Source organism: Callorhinus ursinus, unplaced genomic scaffold (genome assembly GCF_003265705.2).
Source record: "Callorhinus ursinus isolate GAN/ISIS: 27379988/994484 unplaced genomic scaffold, GSC_fseal_2.0 scaffold19, whole genome shotgun sequence".
NCBI lineage: Eukaryota > Metazoa > Chordata > Mammalia > Carnivora > Otariidae > Callorhinus > Callorhinus ursinus.
Window position 1 is genome coordinate 8,823,544 of NW_027397081.1, and position 23,801 is coordinate 8,847,344.

At 50.8% G+C, this 23,801-nt stretch overlaps 2 protein-coding genes across 13 annotated transcripts in view; one reads left to right on the forward strand and one right to left on the reverse strand.

The window, feature by feature from the left end:
* SIK2 (salt inducible kinase 2) overlaps positions 1-9,878 on the forward strand; it is a 121,767-nt gene extending 111,889 nt beyond the window's left edge. For all 9 annotated transcript variants that reach the window (XM_025893658.2, XM_073903728.1, XM_073903729.1 and 6 more), the window contains 6 exons: positions 4,959-5,187; positions 5,663-5,947; positions 6,092-6,255; positions 6,961-7,071; positions 7,756-7,847; positions 8,545-9,878. In XM_025893658.2, coding sequence (XP_025749443.1) covers positions 4,959-5,187; positions 5,663-5,947; positions 6,092-6,255; positions 6,961-7,071; positions 7,756-7,847; positions 8,545-9,139 — 1,476 coding nt within the window. In that variant the 3' untranslated portion in view covers positions 9,140-9,878. The remainder of the gene's footprint in view (positions 1-4,958; positions 5,188-5,662; positions 5,948-6,091; positions 6,256-6,960; positions 7,072-7,755; positions 7,848-8,544) is intronic.
* Positions 9,879-11,752: 1,874 nt separating this feature from the next.
* Positions 11,753-23,801, reverse strand: part of PPP2R1B (protein phosphatase 2 scaffold subunit Abeta) — a 31,740-nt gene continuing 19,691 nt past the window's right edge. Inside the window, exons 15-17 of one of the 4 annotated variants that reach the window (XM_025893661.2) lie at positions 19,786-19,907; positions 12,612-12,692; positions 11,753-11,897 (exon numbers count right to left, since the gene is read on the reverse strand). In XM_025893661.2, the coding sequence (XP_025749446.1) occupies positions 11,805-11,897; positions 12,612-12,692; positions 19,786-19,907 (296 nt within the window). In that variant the 3' untranslated portion in view covers positions 11,753-11,804. Of the gene's footprint in view, positions 12,713-19,785; positions 19,908-21,383; positions 23,728-23,801 lie in introns of those variants that run through there. The other 3 variants (XM_025893664.2, XM_025893660.2, XM_025893665.2) reach the window with 3 other exon arrangements.

Genomic DNA, 23,801 nt, shown 5'->3' on the forward strand with positions numbered 1-23,801 from the left:
CCGCCTCTGGTGACCCCAAGGCTGATCTCTTTCTGTGAGCATGGTTCTGTTCTGGTTTTTTCAGTTCCACATCTAAGGGAGATCATACAGTATTGTCTTGCCCTGACTTATTTACCGACCGTAATGCCTTCAAGATCCATCCCTGTCGTTGCAGTGGGAGGATTTGCAGAGTTTTCATGGATGAATAATATTCCATTATGTGTACAGCATGACTTGTTTATCCGTTCATCTGTGGGCACCCGGGTTGTTTCCACGTCTCAGCTGTGGTGAGCACAGCCGTGCAGATACCTGAGTTAGTGTCTTCATTTCCTTTGGATATAGGAATAATGCGTTTTACACACACACACACACACACACACACACACACACACACAGACGTTTTAGTTACTTTTAACATTGTATTAGAAATTATAGGGGTGCCTGCATGGCTCAGTCCATTAAGTGTCTGCCTTCGGCTCAGGTCCTGATCCAGGGTCCTGGGATCGAACCCCGCATCAGGCTCCCTGCTCGGCGGGGAGCCTGCTTCTCCCTCTCCCACTCCCCCTGCTTGTGTTCCTGCTCTCGCTGTGTCTCTCTCTGTCAAATAAATAAATAAAATCTTTAAAAAAAAAAAAATATATATATATATAATAATAAAAGGGTTTCCCAGGCTCCTTCATAGCTGGGTAGCTGAGCTGGGAAAATAAAAGTATCCCAGGTCTGTTTCCTCTTAAATAAGAGTAGGTCTGAAAAGGATATACCTCTAAGGCTTTGTAAAAGGGAGACGATTAACACTTACTTCTGACTTTGAATTTTTAATTTATAATTTAAAAAATAAAACCAGTCATAATCACACATGGAAAATTCAGAGAGGGATAAAGAAAAAAATTATTCATAATCCCACTACCCAAAGATAGGCATATTTTGGCATGTTTCCTAAAAGTGAGATTATATGTAATATTGTATCTTGCTTTTACATAATACAACATCATGAGCATTTTTCCCCTATCATGAAATCTGAAAGCATAAGTTAACAGCGGCCTAATATATTGTATTAGATGTACCCTTATTTAATTACTATTTCTGGACATCAGGTACTTTAATTTTTTGGCATCCTTAAATGTGCTTCAGGTGAATGTCCTTGGGTCTAAATCTTTGACTATACCTCTGATTAATTCCTTAGGATAAATTTCTAGAACTGGGATATCCAGGTCTTTCTTCCTCATCTGGTTATCTGTTTCTTTTAATTTTCCTCGAGGTGGTAAAAAATGTTTCAAAAGAAAATGGCATAATTTTATTCTCCTGCCTTTAAAATTTTTATTGTTATAAAGCATTCTCTTTGGGCAAGAAATAATAGTAAGAGATACGATATGTTAGTTAATCCTCCCAAACAACCACTGGACACGTGAGAGAAATTGAGCTTTACAGAAGTTGCACAGCTCACTGAGAAGTGCTGGAGCTGAGGTTGGAGCCTGCACCTCTTCAGTACATGCCCGACTTGCCAGGCACTGAGGATACAAATGAAATAAGACACATTCTTAGCCTCCAGGTTCACTGGCTAATATTGTGCACTGGCCTACTGTCTTAGTCTGCTCAGGCCACCATAACAAAATACCATAAGCTGGGGGGTTAAGCAACAGAAATATTTTTCTCACAGTTCTGGAAGCTAAAAATTGAAGATAGAGATGAAGGTTCTGACCGGCTTTGTTTCTGATGAGGACCCTCTTCCTGGCTTGTAGAGGACTGCCTTCTCTCTCCCTCCTCCCATGGTTTCTCCTCTGTGTTCACATGGGGCGGGAGAGTGAGTGCGAGCAAGAGCACACACGTGGGAGCTTCCTGATATCTTTTCTTATAAGGACACTGATCCTACCAGGTCAGGGTCCCACCCTTGTGATCCTAGTTTTAACTACTACGCCTTAGAGGCTGTGTCTCGAGATATAGTCACCCTGCAGATTAGGGTTTCCATATATGAATCTGGTGGTGGAGGAGGTGGGATGAGAGATGGGGGTCGAGACACAAACATTCAATCCATAACTATCTACCAGTCTTTTGTGCTAGAATCTTGTATTTTGTGGTAGACTCGGGTATTAATCAACTAATAGCAGAGTTTCTCAGAGTTTAACTTCTTCACGTGTATTGCCTATTGCAGTGAGGTCTCTTACTAGAAGTGATTGAGGGGCACCTGGGTGGCTCAGTCGGTTGAGTGTCCAACTCCTGATTCCAGGGTCATGAGATCAAGGCCCGCGTTGGGCTCTGTGGTTAGCAGGGGGTCTCCTTGGGATTCTCTCTCCCTCTCTCTACACACCCCACCCCCCACCCTACGCTCACACTCTCTCTTAAAAAAAAGTGATCAGTTGAGCTTTAAGGAAAGACAAAAACAATGTATTGTAAAATGTCCATTTCTCCCATGTATCTTGAAGTTCTGTAATTTACAGTCAGCCTAGATTATTTCCTAGAGGAAAAGATCTTATTTCTAGTAGCTTAGGTCACATAGGTAGATCAGCCTAATATTTCAGTCACAAAATCCTGGGGCTGAATTTGTTCTATCAAGACCCTGGATAAATTGGCAGGCAAGGGTGGCATGACTATCACCTATTTCAGGAAATGAACTTACAGCTGAAGGTGTTCACACCTATTAACTATGTCTGAGTGGGGGGCCCCCCACAGTGCTTTCTGATTTAATCATCATCAAACAGCATCTGAAAAACCAAAACCAGATCATTGTTTCCCAGGATGAAATTGAATTCAGCAGACATTTTTAAATGAAAGACATCATTCCTGTTACAGTCTAGAGGAGGAGATAATTTATAAGCAGAGAATTTAAGAAAAGAATGTAAATTTAGGGGGACTGCCAGGTCTTTTGAGTACTCCAAAAAAGATGACTATTCTCTATTAGGAAAAAAATAACCTGGTTGTAAGGCTATACTGTAAGAAATATCTAATAAAATTTTGACAAGCTATAGAAGTGTAAAGATGCAGGGCGCCTGGATGGCTCAGTCAGTTAAGTGTCTGCCTTTGGCTCAGGTCGTGATCCCGGGGTCCTGGGATTAAGCTGTACATCGGACTCCCTACTCAGTGGGGAGCCTGCTTCTCCCTCTGCCACTCCCTCTGCTTGTGCTCTCTCTCTCTCAAATAAATTAATAACATCTTTAAAAAAAAAAAAGGTGTGAAGATGCTTAGTAGATATTTACTCAGTACCAGTCTTCTTTCTGTTGCTTTATTCATTTCTAATTCATCCTTGGGGGGGGCACCTGGGTGGCTCATCATCGTTAGGCATCTGCCTTCGGCTCAGGTCGTGGTTCCGGGGTCCCGGGGTCCTGGGATCGAGCCCCGCATCGGGCTCCCTGCTCGGCGGGAAGCCTGCTTCTCCCTCTCCCACTCCCCCTGCTTGTGTACCGTCTCTCGCTCTCTCTCTCTCTCTCTCTCTCTCTCTCAAACAAAATCTTTTAACAATCAATCACTCACTCATCCTTGGCTATTCTCAGAAAACTGTATTAGTAGATAGTTAAGGAACCCACAGGTATGAAGCTAAGTTCCCCAAGAGCCATTCTTTCCTACAACTACTGAGTGTCCAGACAGGGGACGCCCGCCTAGGGAAGGGCGGAGGGGAACATGAGAGTCACTGGCCAGATTTCAGAATTTTTGTTTCTGGTGCCATATGGGGAAGATTGGTCTTAGTGTAGGAAGAAAGCATTTGCCACTCTTCCTGTTAAATGTGCACTTGTCACTTTAAAACCCTGTCATGCGTTAGCCACCTTATCCAAGTGGTGGCTGCAGCCCCAGAACAGTTTTTATGGACTAACCGTCCCCTCCCCCAAGCAAACAAAGCCCTGAGTCACCCACAATCTCCCTCTCCAAATAAAGGGCCTTGCAATGCCTTCAGATTGGTTGCCATTAGAGGAAAGTTTTTCCTGTGCCTGGCACTGGGGTGCCCCACGTCACCTCTCACATACATGAGCTTCTCGTGCTTCCAGAGGAAACAACAGGTCTACCCAGTCTATTCCAGGTGAGAGCACCACGGCGAGCCCCGCGTCCTATGACTGGCTGGCCCTGAGCAGCTGTTCCTAGGAGAAAACGGATTGATTTCCATGGGGGAATAGTTACGGTAATGAAGTAAATGATTGCCTCCTCGCTGGGGCTCTTACCAGCCAGGAGAACCCGCAGCCACAGCACCCCTTTGCTGGCTCTCCCTGCAGTAGGTGGTTCGTTTGGCAGAGGAGGGCAGAGTTCTTGCTCGCTTGGGAGCTGTGCTGAGCTCACCCTGTGGGATGGGAGCTATAGATACTGTGTGTATTGCTGGAGGAGAGAGAATTCAGTGCACTGGTGCTCATTAACCTCTGCTGGAATTTCGGGGCTGTGAGTCATTTGTTGTTCTATAATGGAAGACTTTGGCTGTGTGCCATTTCAGTTTTTTTTTACTCCCTTTTGCGGTATCAGTCTGTCTTTAAAGAATTCTTTTTTCCATTCCCCAGGCACAGAGAACTAATTAAAGACTAAATCAAATGGGCAGGTACTTAAATTCTGAACAAAGTATGTCTCGAACCTTCCAGAATGTTTTGTGGTTGAACATTAGAAGAATGCTAGTGGCTCTTTTTTCTTAGCTATGAGCCATGCACGTTTTTTGTTTTTTATCTCATCCTCCCCCTCATCGTTTCCCTTATTTAAGAAAAGTAATAATAACTGGTAGGCCTCAAGCTCATATATCCCTATTCATCTGGAAACCACTAAAAAAACTGTTTATTGTAATGATGATGACTCAGAGAGACGTGGGAGGCAGTGCCAGTGTGGGTCATACAGGGCTTCTGTCTCTGAGAGCTGTAGTGTAATCTACATGTTGTCGCTAGTAACAAATATGCACATTTTTAATATTTTACTTAATTTCTAGTTTGCCACAAGTCTTGACATTTTTTCCTGTGTGGGTTTTTTTTAACGTCTCAGCAGAACAGCAGCTGACAGTTTCCTCTCACACTGACGTTCAGGTAAACGGCTGTCTGTTGGACCCCGTGCCCCCTGTCCTGGTGAGGAAGGGGTGCCAGTCGCTGCCCAGCAACATGATGGAGACTTCCATCGATGAGGGGCTGGAGGCAGAGGGAGAGGCTGAGGAAGACCCCAGTCAGGCCTTCGATGTGTTCCAGGCCACACGCAGTGGGCAGAGGCGGCACACTCTCTCAGAAGTGACCAATCAGCTGGTCGTGGTGCCTGCTTCAGGTAGGAGACCCAGTAAGCCCCGGATTGAGTCTTCACAGCACAGACCCCCCGCTCCAGTCTCCAAGAAGTAGTCATGCCGCCACTTCTTAGAATGCTGCCTACGTCTTACTCCTTTACGGACCACATTCAGCAAGCTATAGGATTAGGTCTGCTCGGCAGCCACCAAAGATTAAAATGAAATAGCTCTGAGCCAGCTCCCCCACCTGCCAAGATCCGTCTGAAGTGCTGTGTGATCCACCAAGAGCTCTGGCTGCTTTGGAGTGGCAGAGATCTTACGGGCACAGTTTACCCCACTAAATTTACTCGAAGCTGATTAAATTGACATGTAAAACGTTTCTGGAAAGGTGTTTTGGATGAAGATTGGAGATAAGGAGGTGTAGCTGTGCAAACTCAGGCTCATTATGCTGTGTAGCCCACGTTGTTTGCTGCTGGTCTTATCTCTTTTGGTTTTTTTGGTTTTTTCTTTCTCTTAAAGGGAAAATTTTCTCCATGAGTGACAACCCCTCCCTTGACAGTGTGGACTCTGAGTATGATATGGGGTCTGTTCAGAGGGACCTGAACTTTCTGGAGGACAACCCTTCCCTTAAGGACCTCATGTTAGCCAATCAGCCCTCCCCACGCATGACGTCTCCCTTCATCAGCCTGAGACCTGCCAACCCAGCCATGCAGGCTTTGAGTTCCCAGAAGCGAGAGGCCCACAACAGGTCGCCAGTGAGCTTCAGAGAGGGCCGAAGGGCGTCGGACACCTCCCTCACCCAAGGTGACTGGCCGCTCTCTCTCGTGACTCGGAAAACTCTCCTGTTGTAGGGCCTGAGGGGGGTTGTGGCCATGTTTGTTTCACACCTCGGTCACTGAAAGGCCTTGTGTTTTATTTAAACTGTTTGGTCGTTGTTCTCTGCTTCAGGAATTGTGGCATTTAGACAACATCTTCAGAATCTGGCCAGAACCAAAGGAATCCTAGAGCTGAACAAAGTGCAGCTACTGTATGAACAAATAGGGCCAGAGGCAGGCCCTGACTCGCCACCCGCTGCTCCTCAGCTCCAGGGCCTCGCCGGCAGTTGCCCTCAGGTTGGTGCTCCGGGCCCTCCCACAGGGGCTCCGTGAGTATGAGGCATGACTTTGTCCTGAAGGAGTGTCATGTCACTTCAAGGACTGACTGGAGTCCCAGAGCAAACAGGTCATTTTGGAGAGCTCACAGCCTGGAAGCTTCCTTGTCGCTGCCACCTGCCACTGACAGGTTAGACCCATCCACACTGGTCCCAGGTGATTAGTACCATAAGGAGGTGGAGACACTCTCAAGCTATGGTTGGTTCATAGGGCAGGTTTTACATGAGTGACTTCTTATAATGTAATTGAACTCCCCTCCCCCCCAGCACACACACAAATTAAAAATAGTAACATAAATGCAAAGCTCACTGCCATTAGTTTTGATATCACTAGATTACATATTATAATTGGATTAGTTATGCTAAAAATGACCCCAAAATATTGCTGTTTATCCAACACATTTTATTTTGAGCCTATTTTCAGTGCATCAAGGATATTCTAGCATTTGATGCCCACATGAAGGTCATGGCCTCCTTTGCTATAGTAGACTAGGTAATCGTTCACTGCAACGTAACCCTCAGCCTACTAGTTACATGAAAAGCTTTGAGTATTATGTCTTACAGAGTTGGAGTTCCTCTTGGACATTTGCCAAGGTGCTTAAACAAAGAATTGAAACTTTCTGCCACATGGAGAACTGAAAATGTTTTCATCCCCCTTGCTCTTCAGGAGGAAGTTTCTCAGCAGCAGAAAACGGTCCCTGCCGTGCCCAGCAGTGTGCATCCTCAGCTTTCCCCACGCCAGAGCCTGGAAGCCCAGTATCTACAGCATAGACTCCAGGTGGGACCCTTCCCCTTGTTACTCCAGCTCACAGGGCTTGTCCAGAATTTGCTTTTCTGCACTGCAGAAACCTGTTTTGCCTGGTAATTTTTTAGGGTAGCTGCTTTTTTCCCTATAAGTAGGTAGCTTTGACTCTGGATTTGTAGTTTCTAAAAACATGTTCAGGTTTAGCCTTACGGTTATATTGGCAGCGGAAAAGGATTTATCTTCAGGTCCCAGGAAAGGAGAATGCCACCGGTAGGAATGAGAAACCCGGTTTCTATGCCTCTAATGTTATGCCTATTAGTGAATAATAAATAAAATGGAAATCTCAAGCCAACAAAATTCAGCTCTCTACATTAATGCCTGAAAATCTTTAAAAATGATACACATCATTCAGTGGGCGCTGTGGCCTTTGCTCTCAAGATTTAACTCCACTCTTTCTCATTGTGTTTCATCGTTCTGAGCCTTGTAGTTCTAGAGGACTCTGAGAAATGGAAAAACTGACGCTCGTCCAAGCTGGGGCAGTGCAGGCCTGCTCATCCAGTGCTGTTGGGCCTCAGGGAGCGGGGGTCCACGCCCTCACCCTGCGCAGATTCGGGAGGACACAGTTGGCCTCGTCCTCCGGGCAAACAGGACAGTCCAGTGACCGCATCCTGGATGACATCATATTGTCATGCTCATATTCTTTTTCTACTCTTCCAGAAGCCCAGCCTTCTGTCAAAAGCCCAGAACACCTGTCAGCTTTATTGTAAAGAACCACCACGGAGCCTTGAACAGCAGCTGCAGGAACACAGGTGAGAGAGGGTCCCTTTCTTGGCTGAAGACTTCAGGACGCTGGATGTGTTGCCCACCCCCGCCACCAGCGTTTGCTTCTACCGCGACACAGGTTTCAAGACATGATCGCTGGTGCAGATAGTCCGGTGTCCTCGGGAGATGGGTCTGGCAGGATATGGCAGGCCTGCGTTTGCTTTGTTTTCTTTCCCTTCTAGTGTTTCCCTGTGGGTTATGAACAGACCTAAGCTTTCAGAGTCCGTAACCTACAGCAGTGTAAGTGGGTTCTGCTGCAGAGAGGGCCTCCGTCGTCTCTTGCAGTAATTCGTGTCCTCATGCCTCACTGGGAGCAGCAGCTTGGCCAATGTAGAATTACCCTAAGCCGCCCCCAGAGGCCAGGCATTACCCCCCTTTAAAACACTCCGGATGGGAAATCAGCCTCTCGCTTCAGAGGGAGAAAAACTCGGTCTTAGAGAAGATGAATTAGTGTTCAGTGTGGCACTGAGGGAACCGTCAGAATCGGGGGGCCAAAAATGTCAGGGCTACGAAACCAGACACCTACCCCCATTTTGGGGGGTTTCTGGGGGGAGGGGGTTTGGTTTTTTTGTTTTTTTTTTTTTGCTGCGGAAAAGAGAAGTGGGAGGACTGATCCTGGATTTGTACAAAATTGCCGTCACTGAGGAAGATTTGAAACTCTTTCTTTTGCTATTGCCAATTTAGACTCCAACAGAAGCGACTCTTTCTCCAGAAACAGTCCCAGCTGCAGGCGTACTTTAATCAGATGCAGATAGCAGAGAGCTCGTACCCGCCGCCGAGTCAGCAGCTGCCCCTGCCCCGCCAGGAGACAGCCACGGCCTCGCCGCAGCCCCCGCCCTTCAGCCTGCCCCAGCCCCTGAGCCCCGTCCTGGAGCCCACTTCCGAGCAAATGCAGTACAGCCCCTTCCTCAGCCAGTACCAGATGCGGCTGCAGCCCCTGCCCTCTGCGCCCCGCCCCCGGGCTCCGCCGCCGCCGCCGCCGCCGCCCCCGGCGCAACAGGCAGGGGCCGCCCCGACCCCCTTACCGTTCTCCTATCAGACTTGCGAGCTGCCAGGGGCTGCTTCCCCGGAGCCAGACTACCCCCCTCCCTGCCAGTACCCCATGGATGGAGGCCCGCAGAGCAGCCTAGCAGCACAGGACTGTCCCCGGAGCTCGGGACTGCAGGAGGCCCCCTCCAGCTACGACCCTCTAGCCCTCCCAGAGTTCCCCGGACTCTTCGATTGTGAAATGCTGGAGGCTGTGGACCCACAGCACAGTGGCTACGTCCTGGTAAATTAACCTCAGCACAGGAAGTGAGGCGGGTCAAGTGAAGGAAGAATGTCTATTTCTCTTTTTATTCCAGCCTTTTAAATTTAAAGCTTATTTTCCTGCCCTCTCCCAACTGGAGAAAAAGTTAAGTTGCCCAACTGGAATCAGAGGGCCTGGCCGGGCACATGTCGCTTTCTCCTGGCTCTGCCCCACCACCATCTTCTGGGGCAAGTGCCGGAGTGTAGTGGTAGCTGAGGCTCATGCCCTTACGTCAAGTGGAGCCAGCTCTCATGGGAGGACTGACAGATGTTTTTGTAAGAAGACATGTGGCCCTAGGTTTTCTGTAGAACGACGCCAATTGTTATCAAGGGAAACCTTTGGTAGAAGCAGGAAAAACTGTGCCATTGGATGTGGGCAAAACAAAAACAAAACAACACTAGATTTTTCACTGAAGCCAAGCAACAGCACGTTCTGTTAGGCAAGTGAAGAATATGTAATGGACTTTGATGCACGGGAAGTAAAAGAAAAGTTGTGCTTGGTCACTGAGTCCTGAGTTTGAAGCTGCAGGTTGTCCCTGAGACCACTGCAACGAAGTGGAACGTGAGCTTTGCTTCAGGGGCCACAAAGCCACAGCTGGCACTGACCCCGGAGACGGGCAGTCGTCTCCACCTGGGAGCAGTGGCACCCCTCTTCCGAAGGTTCCCGGGGTGCAGAGTGGACTCGGGGCTCCAGTGCTGTCACCTGTGGAACCACGAGACCCAGCACAGCGGGGGGGGGGGGGGGGGCGAGGGATGAGCTGCGAGGAGCCCTTGGGGGCAGCAGCGCTGGGCCCAGGGAAGACGAGCTGTCCCTGCTGAGTCTTTGGTGTAGACTGCTGGTCTGGGGCGGTTGGTCTCCAGAGGACCTCGCGTCTCTTTTAAAATGGAATAACTACTTTGACTCTACACTCGATGTTGCAGGTAGTTTACTGAGCTTTGTACATTTGGACAGTTTCATATAGGGCTTAGGAATTTCAAGGACAAGAAACATGAACTTTGATCTCCCATGTGAAGTGGTAGTGCTGTGCCTTTTTTCCCCCAGATCATGCTTTAATTCTTTCTTTTCTGTAGAAACCAACAGTTTTCCATTTATGTCAATGCTAAATCCAAAGTTACTTCGGAGTTTGTTTTCCACCGTGTGGGAATCGCATTCTTAATTTCCTTAAAAGTTCTGACTTGTAACAAAACGTTCAAGTATTACAGCAATATTTAAAACCACAAATGTGTTAACCATCTAGCAGATCATCTGCCAGACACGTTCTATGACTAGTGAAAACGTAACCTTAACCCTTCCAATTCTCTCATCAGAGTAAGTAAAAGCTAGATGCACCAGCTAGTTAACCGTATACCTAGAAGTAACAACCTGTCGCTTGGACAGCAACATCCCAATGTTACAACCCAGTGTTATTGACAAAGACTGTCGTTTCTGTCCTGTAGAATGGCTTGTCCTATCAGCAGATGAATGCACTAAGCACAAAGCGTCACAAAGCACAAAGAAGAGAGACACTACACTGATGCTGCATCTAGAAACACCTTTAAGTTGCCTTTCCTCATTGTAGTGGGTGTCCAGGCAGGTGAGAAGCGTGCCCCAGTCCCTCCCAGCGTGGGTGATGTGAGCAGTCCTTGGTGCGGGCTCTGCTGGGGTGAAGCGTCCAGGTGTTAGCAAGACAGGGTGCCCATGGAGGACTGTCGTTTTTGTGATGTAACAACTCATGAAAACCCAGTAGGAATGAATTCTGTTCCTTCTGTGGATTGTCTGTTCCTCCTCATACTTAAGAGTGATGATTTCATGAAATAGAGAACATCATTTAAGCGATCCTTTCATTAAGATCTCTAATCTGTTTTTAGTCTTTGCAAAATAAGCCAGTTATGAAATAGGGCTTGATTTGTTTAGACTAAAGGATATTTTTCCAAAATATACTACAGAGGCACTGTCATGTTTATGAAATTAAAATGCCTCCCAGCCTGAAACTGGGGCGGCAGGAGTGGCACTTAAAGGCTGACACCGAGGCTGCCCCCCGCCGCCCCAGCCAGGAGCCCCAAGTCCGGGAACCCTTGGAGCGGCGTGGCCGACTGCGGCCGGGCCCAGGGCACGGCAGGAGAGGCTGCTGGTGTTTGCAGGGCCTAGAGCTGCACGCGGGGAAGCTCCCCGCAGGGGCTCGGTGCGGGGGCCCTGCCGCCGAGCATGAGCCGCCCTCCGGACCTGGGGCGTAAGCTATTTGCTTTTCTCCTTTCAAGCAGAAATCAATAAATTCTGTAACGGTCCGTCTTTACTGAAATGTCAGCTGGTGAGAGGAAACTAGTGACGGTCGGTAAAGTGTGCTCCCCGCCCCGTGGGATTGCCTCCATGGCTCTGTCCCCTGACCGGTGCCCTCCGGCCACTTCTGAGTGGCTTCCACACACACTAAAACAACACTAAGAAGGCTTCGTACCGCTCTTTTTACGAGAGGCTACTTTGAAATAAGGACTTTCTTTCCAGGTTGTTTCACGTTAGCGTGTCTACACTACTGTATAGTAATCATTCGCTTTATTATCTTGTAAACCAGGCTCCTCTGAAGAGACTTGGGGAGATGAACTGGAGGTAAAAATTTCATTCGGCAAAAAGTGCAATATGTGTGGTACTTTATTTTTTATGTTCTTTTTTTAATCCAGGGGTATTAGTCTCTGCTTTGGGAAAAATGCACTAGTTCTGCAATTTCCAGTTGGGCAAGCGTGTCTCTAGTATTTACGTGCAACTGATATGCTGGTCCCTGTAAGGCAAGTAGAGCGCGTTAGCACAACAGAAAGGTGTGTATTCTCCTGTAAAGTCCCCAGGGAGCTACGCTGACCATGGGGGCGGCGGAAGGTTCTTCACAGCCACCCCTCCCCCTTATCCACTTAAAGACTACCGTCTGTGGCCCACGGGGGAGGACGAGGGCATGGCGCTGAAGGACGCTGTTCTGATAGGAACGAAACCCCTTCCCTCCCCTGCCGTCATCAAACTTTGCTCCCAGGAAGGAGAAAGTCGACTCCCCCTCCTGCTCAGACATAAAGACCTGCCAGGCGCTTGAGCTGTTTCCTGAGTTCCTCGGGTGCCACTGGTCTGCCCCCACATCTGAGAAGAAGGGCCTGTGCCCTTCTGGGGCGGGAGCGGGCCACCCTCCCTCCTGCCAACTACGGGCCTCTCCCCCCAGCTCTGCCCCCGAAGAGGCACCCAAGAGGGGAGAATGCTTGGAGTCGGCAAGAAGGGGGGATGCTCTGCTAGGCAGCACCAGGTGGCTCGGGCGTGCGGGCCTGCACGCGGTGCTCTGGATTACGTTCAAAAGCCTCTGTCGACAGTTACACCTAAGCACCCTTTTGGTTTAAAGGAAGTTCATCCTCCAGCTCTCTCTGCCACATTCCTCCTCCTCTAGAGACAATACAGAGGGTGCTCGGACAGCTCTGGCCCCGGGGAGCAGTTGTGGAGTCCCCGTGCGGGGGCTTACCTTGGCCGCGTCTGTACCCCTGAACCGGGCCGCCTCTACTGCCTCCTCGGAAACCACCCGAGCCGCTCGCTCTGTGTGTGCCTAGACATCAAAGGGACAAACTGGAGAATAGGTAGTAAGTTGGAGTCATTGCATAGGCAGGGGTCTTTGATCGCTGTGCTGCTGCTGGAAATTTTAACAACTTATCTTCAGAGTGGTGTGTGTGGAAGACGAGAGCAGTTATCTGCCTCTGTTTCAAAACTGGACAAAGATTCTTTAAATGTGTGTGTCCCCTCTGACAGGTTCAGTGGTGTGGGCCTGCCTGCCCTGTGGCCCCCCGAGGTGGGGGGGGGGTCATTGACCACAGAGTGCCCCCCGCTGGGCCGACTGCAGCAGCGCAGGGCGTGGGGGGGGGGGGCGTCTCAGCTCCCGCCCTGCGTCAGCCTGCCTGTCTGCAAGGAGCAACAGCTCGTATTTGTACATTAATTCACAAACATTTCACAAGGAATCTAAGCCTCACGACGATTCTGTGGAATTAGCGGGACACATCCAGTCCTCACTGCTTCCAGCTGAGGACACCAAAGCTCGCGGGAGTTGAGTTTAGGTGAGCCGGCGGAGGGCAGAGCCCGTGCGGGAGGAGCTGGGGCGGAGCTGGGCGGCTCGGGGGTTCCTGGCTTCTCCCTGGGCGCTCTTCCCCCTCACTAGCATCTGGAACTCTCTTCACGAGCCAGTAGCTATATCAACAAAGCCCCCAGCTTAGGTAAGCACGGGGTGGCTGGGACTCTGTCCCCGCAACCATAGTCTCCTCTTGGCAGCTCCCTGGCTTTGGGGGAGGAAGAGGTGCCCCTCCCCCGGCGGCCGTGCAGGAACAGGCTCAAGAGACACAGACCCCACAGACCGCCCTCCTTGCAGGGTCCAGTTAAGTACAGAAGCATAGGCTCACACAGAGGTCTGGTTTCTCCCAGTCACACAACATAGTAATTTCCTAGAGGAGCCCCCCTTGAGGGGGGCAGGGCACACCCCTCCTTGACTGCAAAGGGGCCAAACTACAGGGCTTTGGCTCAGTGCTGCAGGCCCACAGACCCAGCCCCACGAAAGGAGGCCCTGGGAGAAGAATCAGGAAGGAGCCTGGCCTGCAGGAGGGGTGTAACATTTCTCTCCTGTCAAGGTCCATCAAATATGAGTGCCAATTGGACACTTCTAGAGATAAAACAATTCACATACTTGGATTGAATACTCTGTCTTCTCAGAGGCAAAGTGGGTGGGTACAGGGGCACTATAAAAATAGAAGTACAAAAGAACATCCTGGAAAAATAGGACCCCAGACTGGATTTCCCTGTTTCTCGAGCAAGTAGAGTGAACTCAGACCCGCCTCTGGCTGTGGGGGGTGCTATCCGGTTCAAGATTTGCTCAGTCAAGGAAATCCAAGTGGCCAAGCCTTCCCACTGCTGATGGTGAAAGAAACCTGCCTCCACCAAAATCTCTGGAGGGAAAAGCAGAAGAAAAGGTTTGCTTCTCTTTGGGGACTGCAATTTAAGAAATAAAAGTGATTGAGATATTTGCACTTTGTAGAAAGGGCAAGATTATTTGCTTATTTCTGAAAGGAGGAGGGTGGTCTTTACTGGATATTTGGTTTGTGAAAGTTACTTTTGATAAAAATCTGATTGTAGTTATTTTTTTCCGTGTGGTTTTTTTTAATTACTAAGAAAAAAACGGTGAGTGCGATAGCTTTAGGATTTTGAGTGCAAATCATAATAGCTCCAGTGTGAAAACAAAATCAAAATGGACCCTGTCCCTCAATGATAGAAAATTGCCTAAAATGCAGTTTAATAAATGATCTTTGTTACCAAATGGTAATTTACGTGGGGCAGTGTTCTGCAAGGAAAATGTACTGTTTTTATGTTTCCAACCTAAAACTGAATTAAAGTAAAAACAACTTGTTTTCTAAGAGCCTGGATGCTATGAATGTCAGAGGAGACAGGGCCTTTACCTCATCAGGCCGTGAGTGGAATCTTTAAAGTATGGAAGGTGGCTGTGTTCCCTGAGCCCTGGTGCTCATTTCAGGCTACAAAAAGGACAGTGGATACTATGTTCTCATTGACGTCAGCAGGGTAAATAATACCTTGCTCAGAAATCGCCTGAGTACATGTTAGGCGCTGCACAGTGCTGACGGAAGCCCGGCTAACCACAGCCTGCGCACGGACGAGGCGCGGGCCGGGCGCTGCCTGCTGCTGGGTCCTCAGGGACCTAGTCTGCCCGGTTAAGGCCTCCGGAGCAGGAAGAGGGGCTCCCCAAGTTCAAGCCAGCTACAGAGCAAGGCGTGGAACTGGGGGCCAGCAAGACACCGTTCCTTATTCATAATGGCACATCCCGAGGGCCTGCAGAAGGCCTCGACCCTCCCCCAGCGTGCACACACGGCGGCCCCCTCCTGGGGCCAGGCACCTGCTCGGTGCCCCTCAGGTGCTGGAGAACCCATGAGGCGTGAGAGGCCACTCTCAGACGTTCGGACTTGTCCTAGTGCCAAACCCTGAGAGGAAGGGCAGTATGAAATCCTGCTTTCTGGCTGCAAGTTCAACAGAGATCTGGTTTCACTCAGACCATTACGGTTGAGCCGATGCTACAGAACCGAGACCGCTCCCAGACAGGGATCATCGGCTGGTGCAGGGGGCGGTCAAGGGCAGGAAGAGAGCAGAGCCCTCAGCACTGACCTGCGCTGCCCAGCACCATGCACCGGTGCTCAGTCCTGCCCCCAAAAGACTGGTACCCTGTTGGGTGACCCAAGAACTTAGTTTCAACAGCCTTTTTTTTAAGGAAAGCACTCAATTTCAGTAATGATGTTTTATGGACTTTTCCCTTTCCCACCAAATTTCTCCATCATTTTTGTGTTGCCAAAAACAACCCCAGGGGACAGGCCAAAATACCAGACCTGCCAGCAGAGGTTGGCCAAAGCTAGCCCATCGGGCCCCTGACCTACATTCCCTAGAACATCCTTCCCTTCTCTGGCCTTTGTGAGCCAGAGGCTTGGCCCAGGGAGAGGAGGAGGGGACCAGGGAGAGCTGAGCCCCAGACCCCGGGGCTCTGCCGGGCCAAGCAGGGCCCAGGACTTGCCCCCACTTCCAAAGGGACACAGTGTCTCCAGCCAGCTCCCCAGCCGGCCTCCATTGCTGCCGGTCCAGGCGCAGTAGGCCCCGTGCCCCCAAGTCTCTGCTCCTGGCTACCTGCTCCTTCTCGAAGGGAGAATCCACTCATCCTCCCCCCATCAGGGAGCCTTTGAGAGTTTGGTTCAGTCTCTCCTGACTCCCCAAAGACAAGGAGGGAATAATGGGGCCTGAGATGCTGAGAAGGGGCCAGGCTGAGAACGGTGACCCTCAGAAGTCAGTCCGTTACCATGCCAGGGCCACCCGCCTAACTGGGAGAGGGGCACAGCTGAATGGAGAAGAGCCCCCAAGGCCTCTCCCAGAAGCACGCCAGGCAGAGGACCCTGAGCTCACAGCCTCCACTGATTCCTCAGTGGGAGGCCCAAGAACTGCCCTCTAGTCACCAGAGAAACCCAAATATTTAGCAGGATCCCTGCGCCAGTAGAGGGCCAAAGGGCAAGCAGGTAGCTGGAGGAGGCTCCAGGGATGCAAGGGCCTGGCCAGGAGAACGGGGTCCAGCTTCTCCCAGCCCGCACCACCCCCCCAGAGCAGCCACCACCCAGGCCCGAAAGGCTTTTCAGGCAGAGTGGGGCCTAACCATTCCCCGCCGGGGGCGGGGGGGGGGGCAGCAAGGCCCCCCTGACCCGTCCTGGGTCCTGGCAACCCCTCCCAGCCCTGCCACGAACCTGAGCATATCCCAGCAAAGGCTCATTGTCCCCAGCGCTAACTTGGGAGCACACCCCGGCTGACTGAACTCCCAGGTTTACCGTGAGGCTGAAGGGCAGCCTGGCCTGGCCCTGCCCTCCAAGCAGAAAGCCCCAAGGAGATTCCCAGCTCCCCTAAACGGCTCGTCACAATCTCAGCTCTGCCTGCCTTGCCTTCACTTAACTCCTGACCCAACGCTGGACTCAGCACATGGCTGTGTGACACCGCTGGGACCCCTGCACAGGGTCAAGGCCAGCTGCCCTATCCCGAGCACCTGCCACCGGCTGAGAACCCGGACTTTGCCCTGGCTTCCTTCATTCTCAGTCGTGAGTTCTGGGCAGTGCCAGCCACGGGTACCACCGATAGCAGAGCATCCACGAGAAGCCACGTCCCACCCAGAAGGGGGCTTCTGTCACCAACCTCCACCTTCCGGTCAAGCTCCTGGGCAAAGGGTTGGAGGGCCTGGGGATCTTTCTCGGTCCCCAAAGCCCCCCAGTGGAGACGGGGCCAAGAGGAGGCCACAGCCCAAGGGCACGGCTCCAACTGGCCTCCCTGGGCTCTGATCCCTGCTGTCCGTCCTCAGCGCTCAGGCCTCCTGCAGCCTTTCCGGGCCTCTTCCCTCCAGGTACCCAGAGCCAAGCTCCTCAGATGGCCCCCCAGGGGCCCCCCCAACTGACTCTAGGCGGCAGGGAGGCAGTGGTGGGGGGCAAGGAAGCTGGCCCCGGAGCTATGGGACTTGGGGGGGGGGGCTAGCGGGAACTGCCTGTCACCAGCAAGTGCTGCGTGAGAGCACAGAGGACAGACAGATGCCAGAGGCAGAGACCGGAGAGCCTAGGGGCCTGAATGACTCGGAGTTTGGGGAAAATAGAGAAAACTGGAAAAAACAAAAAGAAACAAGGACGGAAGCAACCACGGGCGCAGAAAGGAGAGGCGACTCGGTGCGGGCCGGTGTCTGTGCAGGACGGACCGCCCGACAGAGGGGAGCGGAGGCAGAGGGACCACTCGGGACGTCAGCGCCCGCGACCATTGTTTACGGATGCTTCGCTTGATTTTAGTCCCCAAACCTGGGCTCGCATGGAGACTGAATGTCCCTCACAGCTGCTCCTTCCTGCAATAACAAGACTGACATCACTGTTGTCAGGGAAATGGTGTTTTGATTAAAATCATGTGACAGCTACTTTGCGATTCAACAAACAAATCCTCTGTTAACCCTCGCCTGACAGAGGCCTGTGGGCAGCTCCGGCATCAGAGGGCCACCACAGACCGTCCGGGAGGGCGGCCTTGCCCGCTACGGTGACCCGGGGGTCGGGCAGGGCGCACGGAGGCAGCCACATTGCTCCCCGGCAGGTCCCGCGGGGGTGGGGGCGGGGGGCAGGCAGCCTCCTGAGCACAGACCGCCCTGCAGGCTCCGGGGGCTCTCGCCTCGGGGCTGTTCCCTGCTGGACCGAGCGGCGGGCCCAAGCCCGGGGATGCCTGACGGCTCCCGCGGGGCCCCAACACTGACCGGTCCAGGCCTGCCGTCGGCCCTTCGGCCCAACGGGCCAGTGTGCACCGCCGACAGCGCGTGAGGGGTTAAGAATGATTTCTGGTTTGCATTGGGGGACTTCCTGGCTCACTCACTTGGCTGCTGGCCCCTGACACACAGGGCTCTGCCTGGCAACACTCCATTCCCTCCCATCTCATCCTCGGGGCATTTTCCTTCAGTGAGACAGGCAGGCAAGGCTCCCTGAGTCACGGGGCAGGGGGAATTTCTGGGTAAAATGATCTGCTGCCTCAGAGGCCTAGCACCGCCGGGAGACCCCAAGTAGACAGAAGAGGACGGGCGAGGGGAGGTTCACAACCACCTGAAAAATGAGCTCCCAGCACCCGCCGTCCAGGGAAGTGAAGATGAGGGGGATGCTGCCAAGTGCGTGACAAGTGTCTGCACGTGGTTTGCAAGCCAAAGGCCCAAGGACTGGCCACTGGGACTGTCTGCACTGCTTGCAGCTGTCCCGGGGCTGCCTGCAGAGCCGAGCAAGTCCGCCACGGACGGGGCACTTCAACCGTCCCATGCTCAGGTCAGAGGCAGACGGCGCACTTAATGACACGGCCAGTTGACCCTGAATTTGTAGGAAAACACCTCACACCTTTCTTCCCAAGCAAGGCTGTGGTTTAGGCCTAAAAACACGTAACTCTTACTCATGCTCCTCCAGTGAAGGTATCTCCCCAAAGGCCACGTCGTGTGAAACGCAAAGGGCTGGCGGCTCAGGCCCGGGTCGAGGCCCAGAGGCTGTGAGCGGCTGTGAGCAGCCTTGTCACCCAGCGCTTCCTGCGGGGGTGGCCCGCACCGGACTCGCTGGCGGCTCAGGCCCTGGGATAAGAGAGCGCAGCCCCACTGGAAGGGAGAACATTCTCAGATGAAAGACTGCAGTTTGGGGCCTCATGGCCTCAGTTTACATAAAATGGAAAAGCCACAGAGCTTCAGCAGGCAAGCTTTTCAATGTTAGAGTCTTCACCAAGCAGACCCACTCGAGTGGGTATGAGAACGCCAGTGTCGGCCAAGCCCACGAAATGCAGCCTGACATCCGCACGAGGCAGCTGAGGGCTTCGGCGCTGCTTTTCTGGACGTAGCGGACGCTGACGCAACACGGGTCTGAGCTGCGTGGGGCCATTATATGCAGATTTTTCCCGTAAATGCAGTACTATGAATGTATTTCTCTTCCTTATGACTTTCTTAATCACGTTCTCTCTAGCTGACTTTATTGTAGGAACACAATACAGAATACACATACCACACAAAATACATGTTCATCAGCTGTTCATGTTGTCGGTAAGGCCGCTAGTCAACAAGCTATCAGTAGTTAAGTTTGGGGGAGTCAGAAGTTCTATGTTCAACTGTGCGGGGGCGGGAGGGTGGCCAATGCCCCTAACCCCTGTGTTGTCCAAGAGTCAACTGTATCTGTAAGCCACAGACCACCCTCCTAACGGCCCCAGGGCCGTGGCCAGCACGGACTTCAATGAACCAACAATTACTCTCAAGTTCGAAACTTCTGCACACCTTCTCCAGAGGGGCATCAAATGGGGCTTCAGACCATTACACGGTGTAAGTGACAGAAATGGTTTCGTCCTTGAACGGACAGGGCTATCTGAGCAGAGTTGTAGCAAGTGAGAACGGTCTATAGTCTCTGAAGTGGAAACGACCTGTTTCTATAGGTGACTCCCCACCAACCGCCCCTGTCCCCCGTGTGACCTTGCCGTCGCTGACAGAAGTACTGCTCCGTGCCTCGCCCGCCGGAGCACCACACCCCAGGGACCACTCTCCACCCATGCCTCAGCCCGAGACAGGGGAGGACCCAGGCGTCAGAGGCACTCACCTTGCCGGTGTCCTCTCCAGGCCCTCGGGGTCTCAGGAAGTGGTTCTTGTCAGCCCCAGGAGCGCTGGGCTCCTCACTGTCCTTCGCAGGGAAATCCAGCTTCCTCAGCCTCTGGGCCACCGCTAGAGATACAGACAGTACGGTGACGTCCCCCGACCAGCCCACCTGCACTTCCCAGCCAGGACGCCCCCGGTTGCTCCAATACTACAATGGGGGAGCACAGGAACCTACAAGCATGTGGGTCCCTGGGCAGAGAAAGCTGGTTCACCCCAGAATCTTTTTGAAGGTGCTTTTTCCTCAAGCGCCATGGAAAGTGCCACCGCACTGGGCCTTCCGGTGCCAGCAGGGTGCTCCCCCACATCTTGGCCACTGCCTGCCTGCAGAGCCCCAACTGGGCGGGAAAGACCCGGCTCCTTCCAGCACTGAAAATACCAGTTTCAGAGAACTCTGGAGAAAGAAACGACTTGGCTTTTCTACCCAATGAGTAATTAAACTCTTCGTCCTCCAGATTTCCATCTCAACCAAACATTATGTAACTTCCTAGAAACAGCAGGTTCACGGAGGCAAGCGGGGAACAGTGAAACTACTGCAGATACAAGGCCTGGAGACACGTGAGTGACCAGGAAACAGGGGCAAGGACACAGATGGAGGCAGGGATGCAAATCAGAGGGAGACCATCACAGAGCCACAGACCACCATCACTTAGTCCTTAAAGTGAGGACACCGCTCCCTCCCGGACCAGGTGTCTAAGCAGAGGAGCGAAGAGGCTCCAAGAGCACCAGAGGATAATCATGTGTCAGAGGAATTTAAAAGGCAGGACAAGCACCCAGGGAGTTGGCTGCCCCGCCCTCCATCCCCGGGGCAGGGATGCAATCAATGTGATTTCTGCAAGAAAGCACCAGATATTCAACTCCTTGGCAACACAGTGACTAATACACACAACTGCACCAAGAACGCATTGCCGTAGCTTTTGCACTGGCTTGGGAAGGACACGTCGGTTTCCCTTGAAGGCCTATGCAAGGATCTCGGATGCTTGGGTAAGACGGTTCAAAGGTCCAGCGGCTGGGTTGAGTCAGGACAGGCTGTCCAGCAAAGACCCCCGGGGCCTTGCATCCCAGTGGCCAAGCTGTGGCATTTCCATAGCTGAGGGCCGTTACTTCAAGCCCTCATTAAAAACCACACGTTAACCTGTCCTCAGGAAACAGGACACATCTTCAGGTTCCTATGTTCTTGGCAGCACAGAGAAAAAAGATCTGGTCTTGGTCTCTTAAACCTGGGACAGGTCAACCGCACACAAAACGTAGAAACACTAAGGTGAATTCCAGGCTTGAGGAGACATCTTTATTGGGGTCAGCTTGACTTTCCTCATGGACCAATGGACACCAATGGCAGGGGATGAAAACCCGTGTACATCCCAGGTCATCGTGCAAACCCCAACGGAACCGTGGCTGGAGTGGGGAGCCTGGGGAAGCACGACCCAAAGTTTGTTTAAGAGTTGCAAAATCCTTCCGTTTTGTCAGTGGGAGCATGAGCTGTAGTGTGGTACCTTCGATGACTTGTTCCTCGCACGCAACACATCAAAGGACAGATTTTAGAGATTCATTCAACAGATTTTTATTGAGCACCTACTATGTACACCAGACACTGATCTAGGTGCTGGCAATACAGAAGACAGAACAGACAAAAATCCCTGCCCTTATGGAGCTCCTGGAGTGGACACGCTAGTGAAAACAAGATGGGAAAACCAATCCATGGTTAATATGACTGGCATGAGCCAAAGAACAATTCCCCTTGAGTAACAAAAGGGATTCCCTATTGCTTAAAACAGAAGGAGTCGATGAACTCCCTAAGGGGTCACCCAGAAATACAGAGCCTGCTTAGCTCCCAGACCCATGCCTGTGAAAGCCAGGGCTCCTGTCTCCCCTTTATCACTGTCTTAGAGGGAGAGGCCAACACTCAGGGCTCCCCAGGGAATACATCTGAAGTCCAAAAGACATTTAAAAGTCCATCCCAAAGCCCATGGCATTTCCAACCAAAGAGTTAAGCAACAGTTGTGCAAGTCTGTTTCAAGAATCAAGACATCAATCTCTCAAACATGCAATTCACTGAAGGGGAACATAACCTGGAGATAATAAGAAACAAAAAGAACCACAAAACTAAAATTAAAATGTTTACAGAATAGTTTAAGATATTAAAACAAGAATGTAGGAAAGTTTTTTGCATAGGAATACATTTAATCCTTGGCCCAAAAAGTAATAAAATAGACATTTCCTATAAGGTAGGCTGGTAGTTTTAAATGCAGGCAGAATGTCTGATTTAAAAGGCTCTGTTATCTCTAAGGTAAGACAAACCTGGAAGCATCAGGTCAAACTTGGTTTTATGTAATGATTTCACATACAAAGGTGTACAGCAGTCTGCCGAACTTCACCGAACAGGGCTCACTGGGCTCACCAAATGAAAGAACCAATTCAAAAACCAAAATGGAAACAAGGAAACCACACCGCAACATACAAGGAGCAAAAAATAAGCTACAATAAAACCTCATTAAAATTCCTTAGGACAAGGCAAGTTTGATTAGGTGAAAAATATAAATCTAAAAGAAAAAATATTTATAGTCTCCATGAAATACATACATATATATTTCAGAGATAGAGAGTGAAATGAATACATCCAAAAACAGGTATGGCCTACAACGATCCCCATGGAAGGTATTTTAATAAAAGTGAAGACTGATCAGTAACGGGCATGTCAACTGGAAAAGGGTGCTTTTTAAAGAGAGCTTTTTAAAATTACTTCAGTTGTACAGATACAACAGGCTTCCTGACATACTATTAATGGGCTTCAGCAAACCCTCCAGCTTAACTCCTTCTCTTAAATTCCAGGAGGAATTACTGAGGTTTTACCAGACAAGTAGAACCACAAACACTACAACTGCGGCGCACCCAGCATCACCCATCCCCCCCATCCCGAGGCAGCAGTGCCGAAGCTTCGCACCGAGGGCCCGACAGCAAGAGGCGGGAAGCAGAGCCGGGAAGCAGAGCCGGGTCAAGAGCAGGAACTCCTCACAACACTCCACCAGCAGTTTCTCCACTCACCAGAAACATGGAATGGCAATCTTACAGTGAAGCAGTCACACGACTGCTTATTAGGGTCACACATTTTTCGTTTCTCGGGGGGCAGAGGGAGGGAGCCAAGTGTTTGTGAATGCAGCCACGGTGCTGAGCCACTGGCATCCAGGTGGGGCTCAACACCACATGTGAGCAGCGAGATGCATCTGTACTCCAGGTTTCTGAATGACATGATTGCAGTGAAAATCAAGCAAATAAAAACCAAAACCACCAATACATGAACCCTGAGCTTCCACACTCCCCTTTCATGAGAGATGCCGATGCAGACCATCATTATCCGGGAAAATGTGGCTTTCTATACAGTTACATCTCCATGTGTCTCCCAAATAGAGGGTTCTAAACCATGTACATTTAACTTTGGAATGATGGAGACACACACAGATATATGTAAACATCAAGAGAATCACTCCACTCCCTGTCTGGGTCCAAACCCATCCAGGCTCGGTTGGGAATAGTAAGTGGCCAGGGCCTGATTCAACAGTGAGATGCAGGAGCCCACCTGGTGCCAGATAAATCAGCAGGAGACAATCAAGACATGACTGTACCAAGTGTCGGGAACTGGTCACAAACAGTAAGAATGCTTTAAATATAATTATCCCAAAAAAGACAAGTAAAAAACAATCCCATTTCATCTTTAGAAAGAATCAAGTCACTGAAATTTGATCTCTTGTAAGCGGCTGCCATCTGCTTGGATGAGGTCTTGAAGGTTTTCCACTTTTTCTCCACCCAGTTTAAGAACACATTGACTAGAAATCTGTGATAAGAATTTAGCAAAGTCTTTTCCCTCCTGTTCCTCATTATGCCAACGCAAGCACTGGAAAATTCCAAAGAAAATCAAGTTAGTGGTACAGAAAGTTCATGAACTGTCTATGTGAATGTTAAGTATGA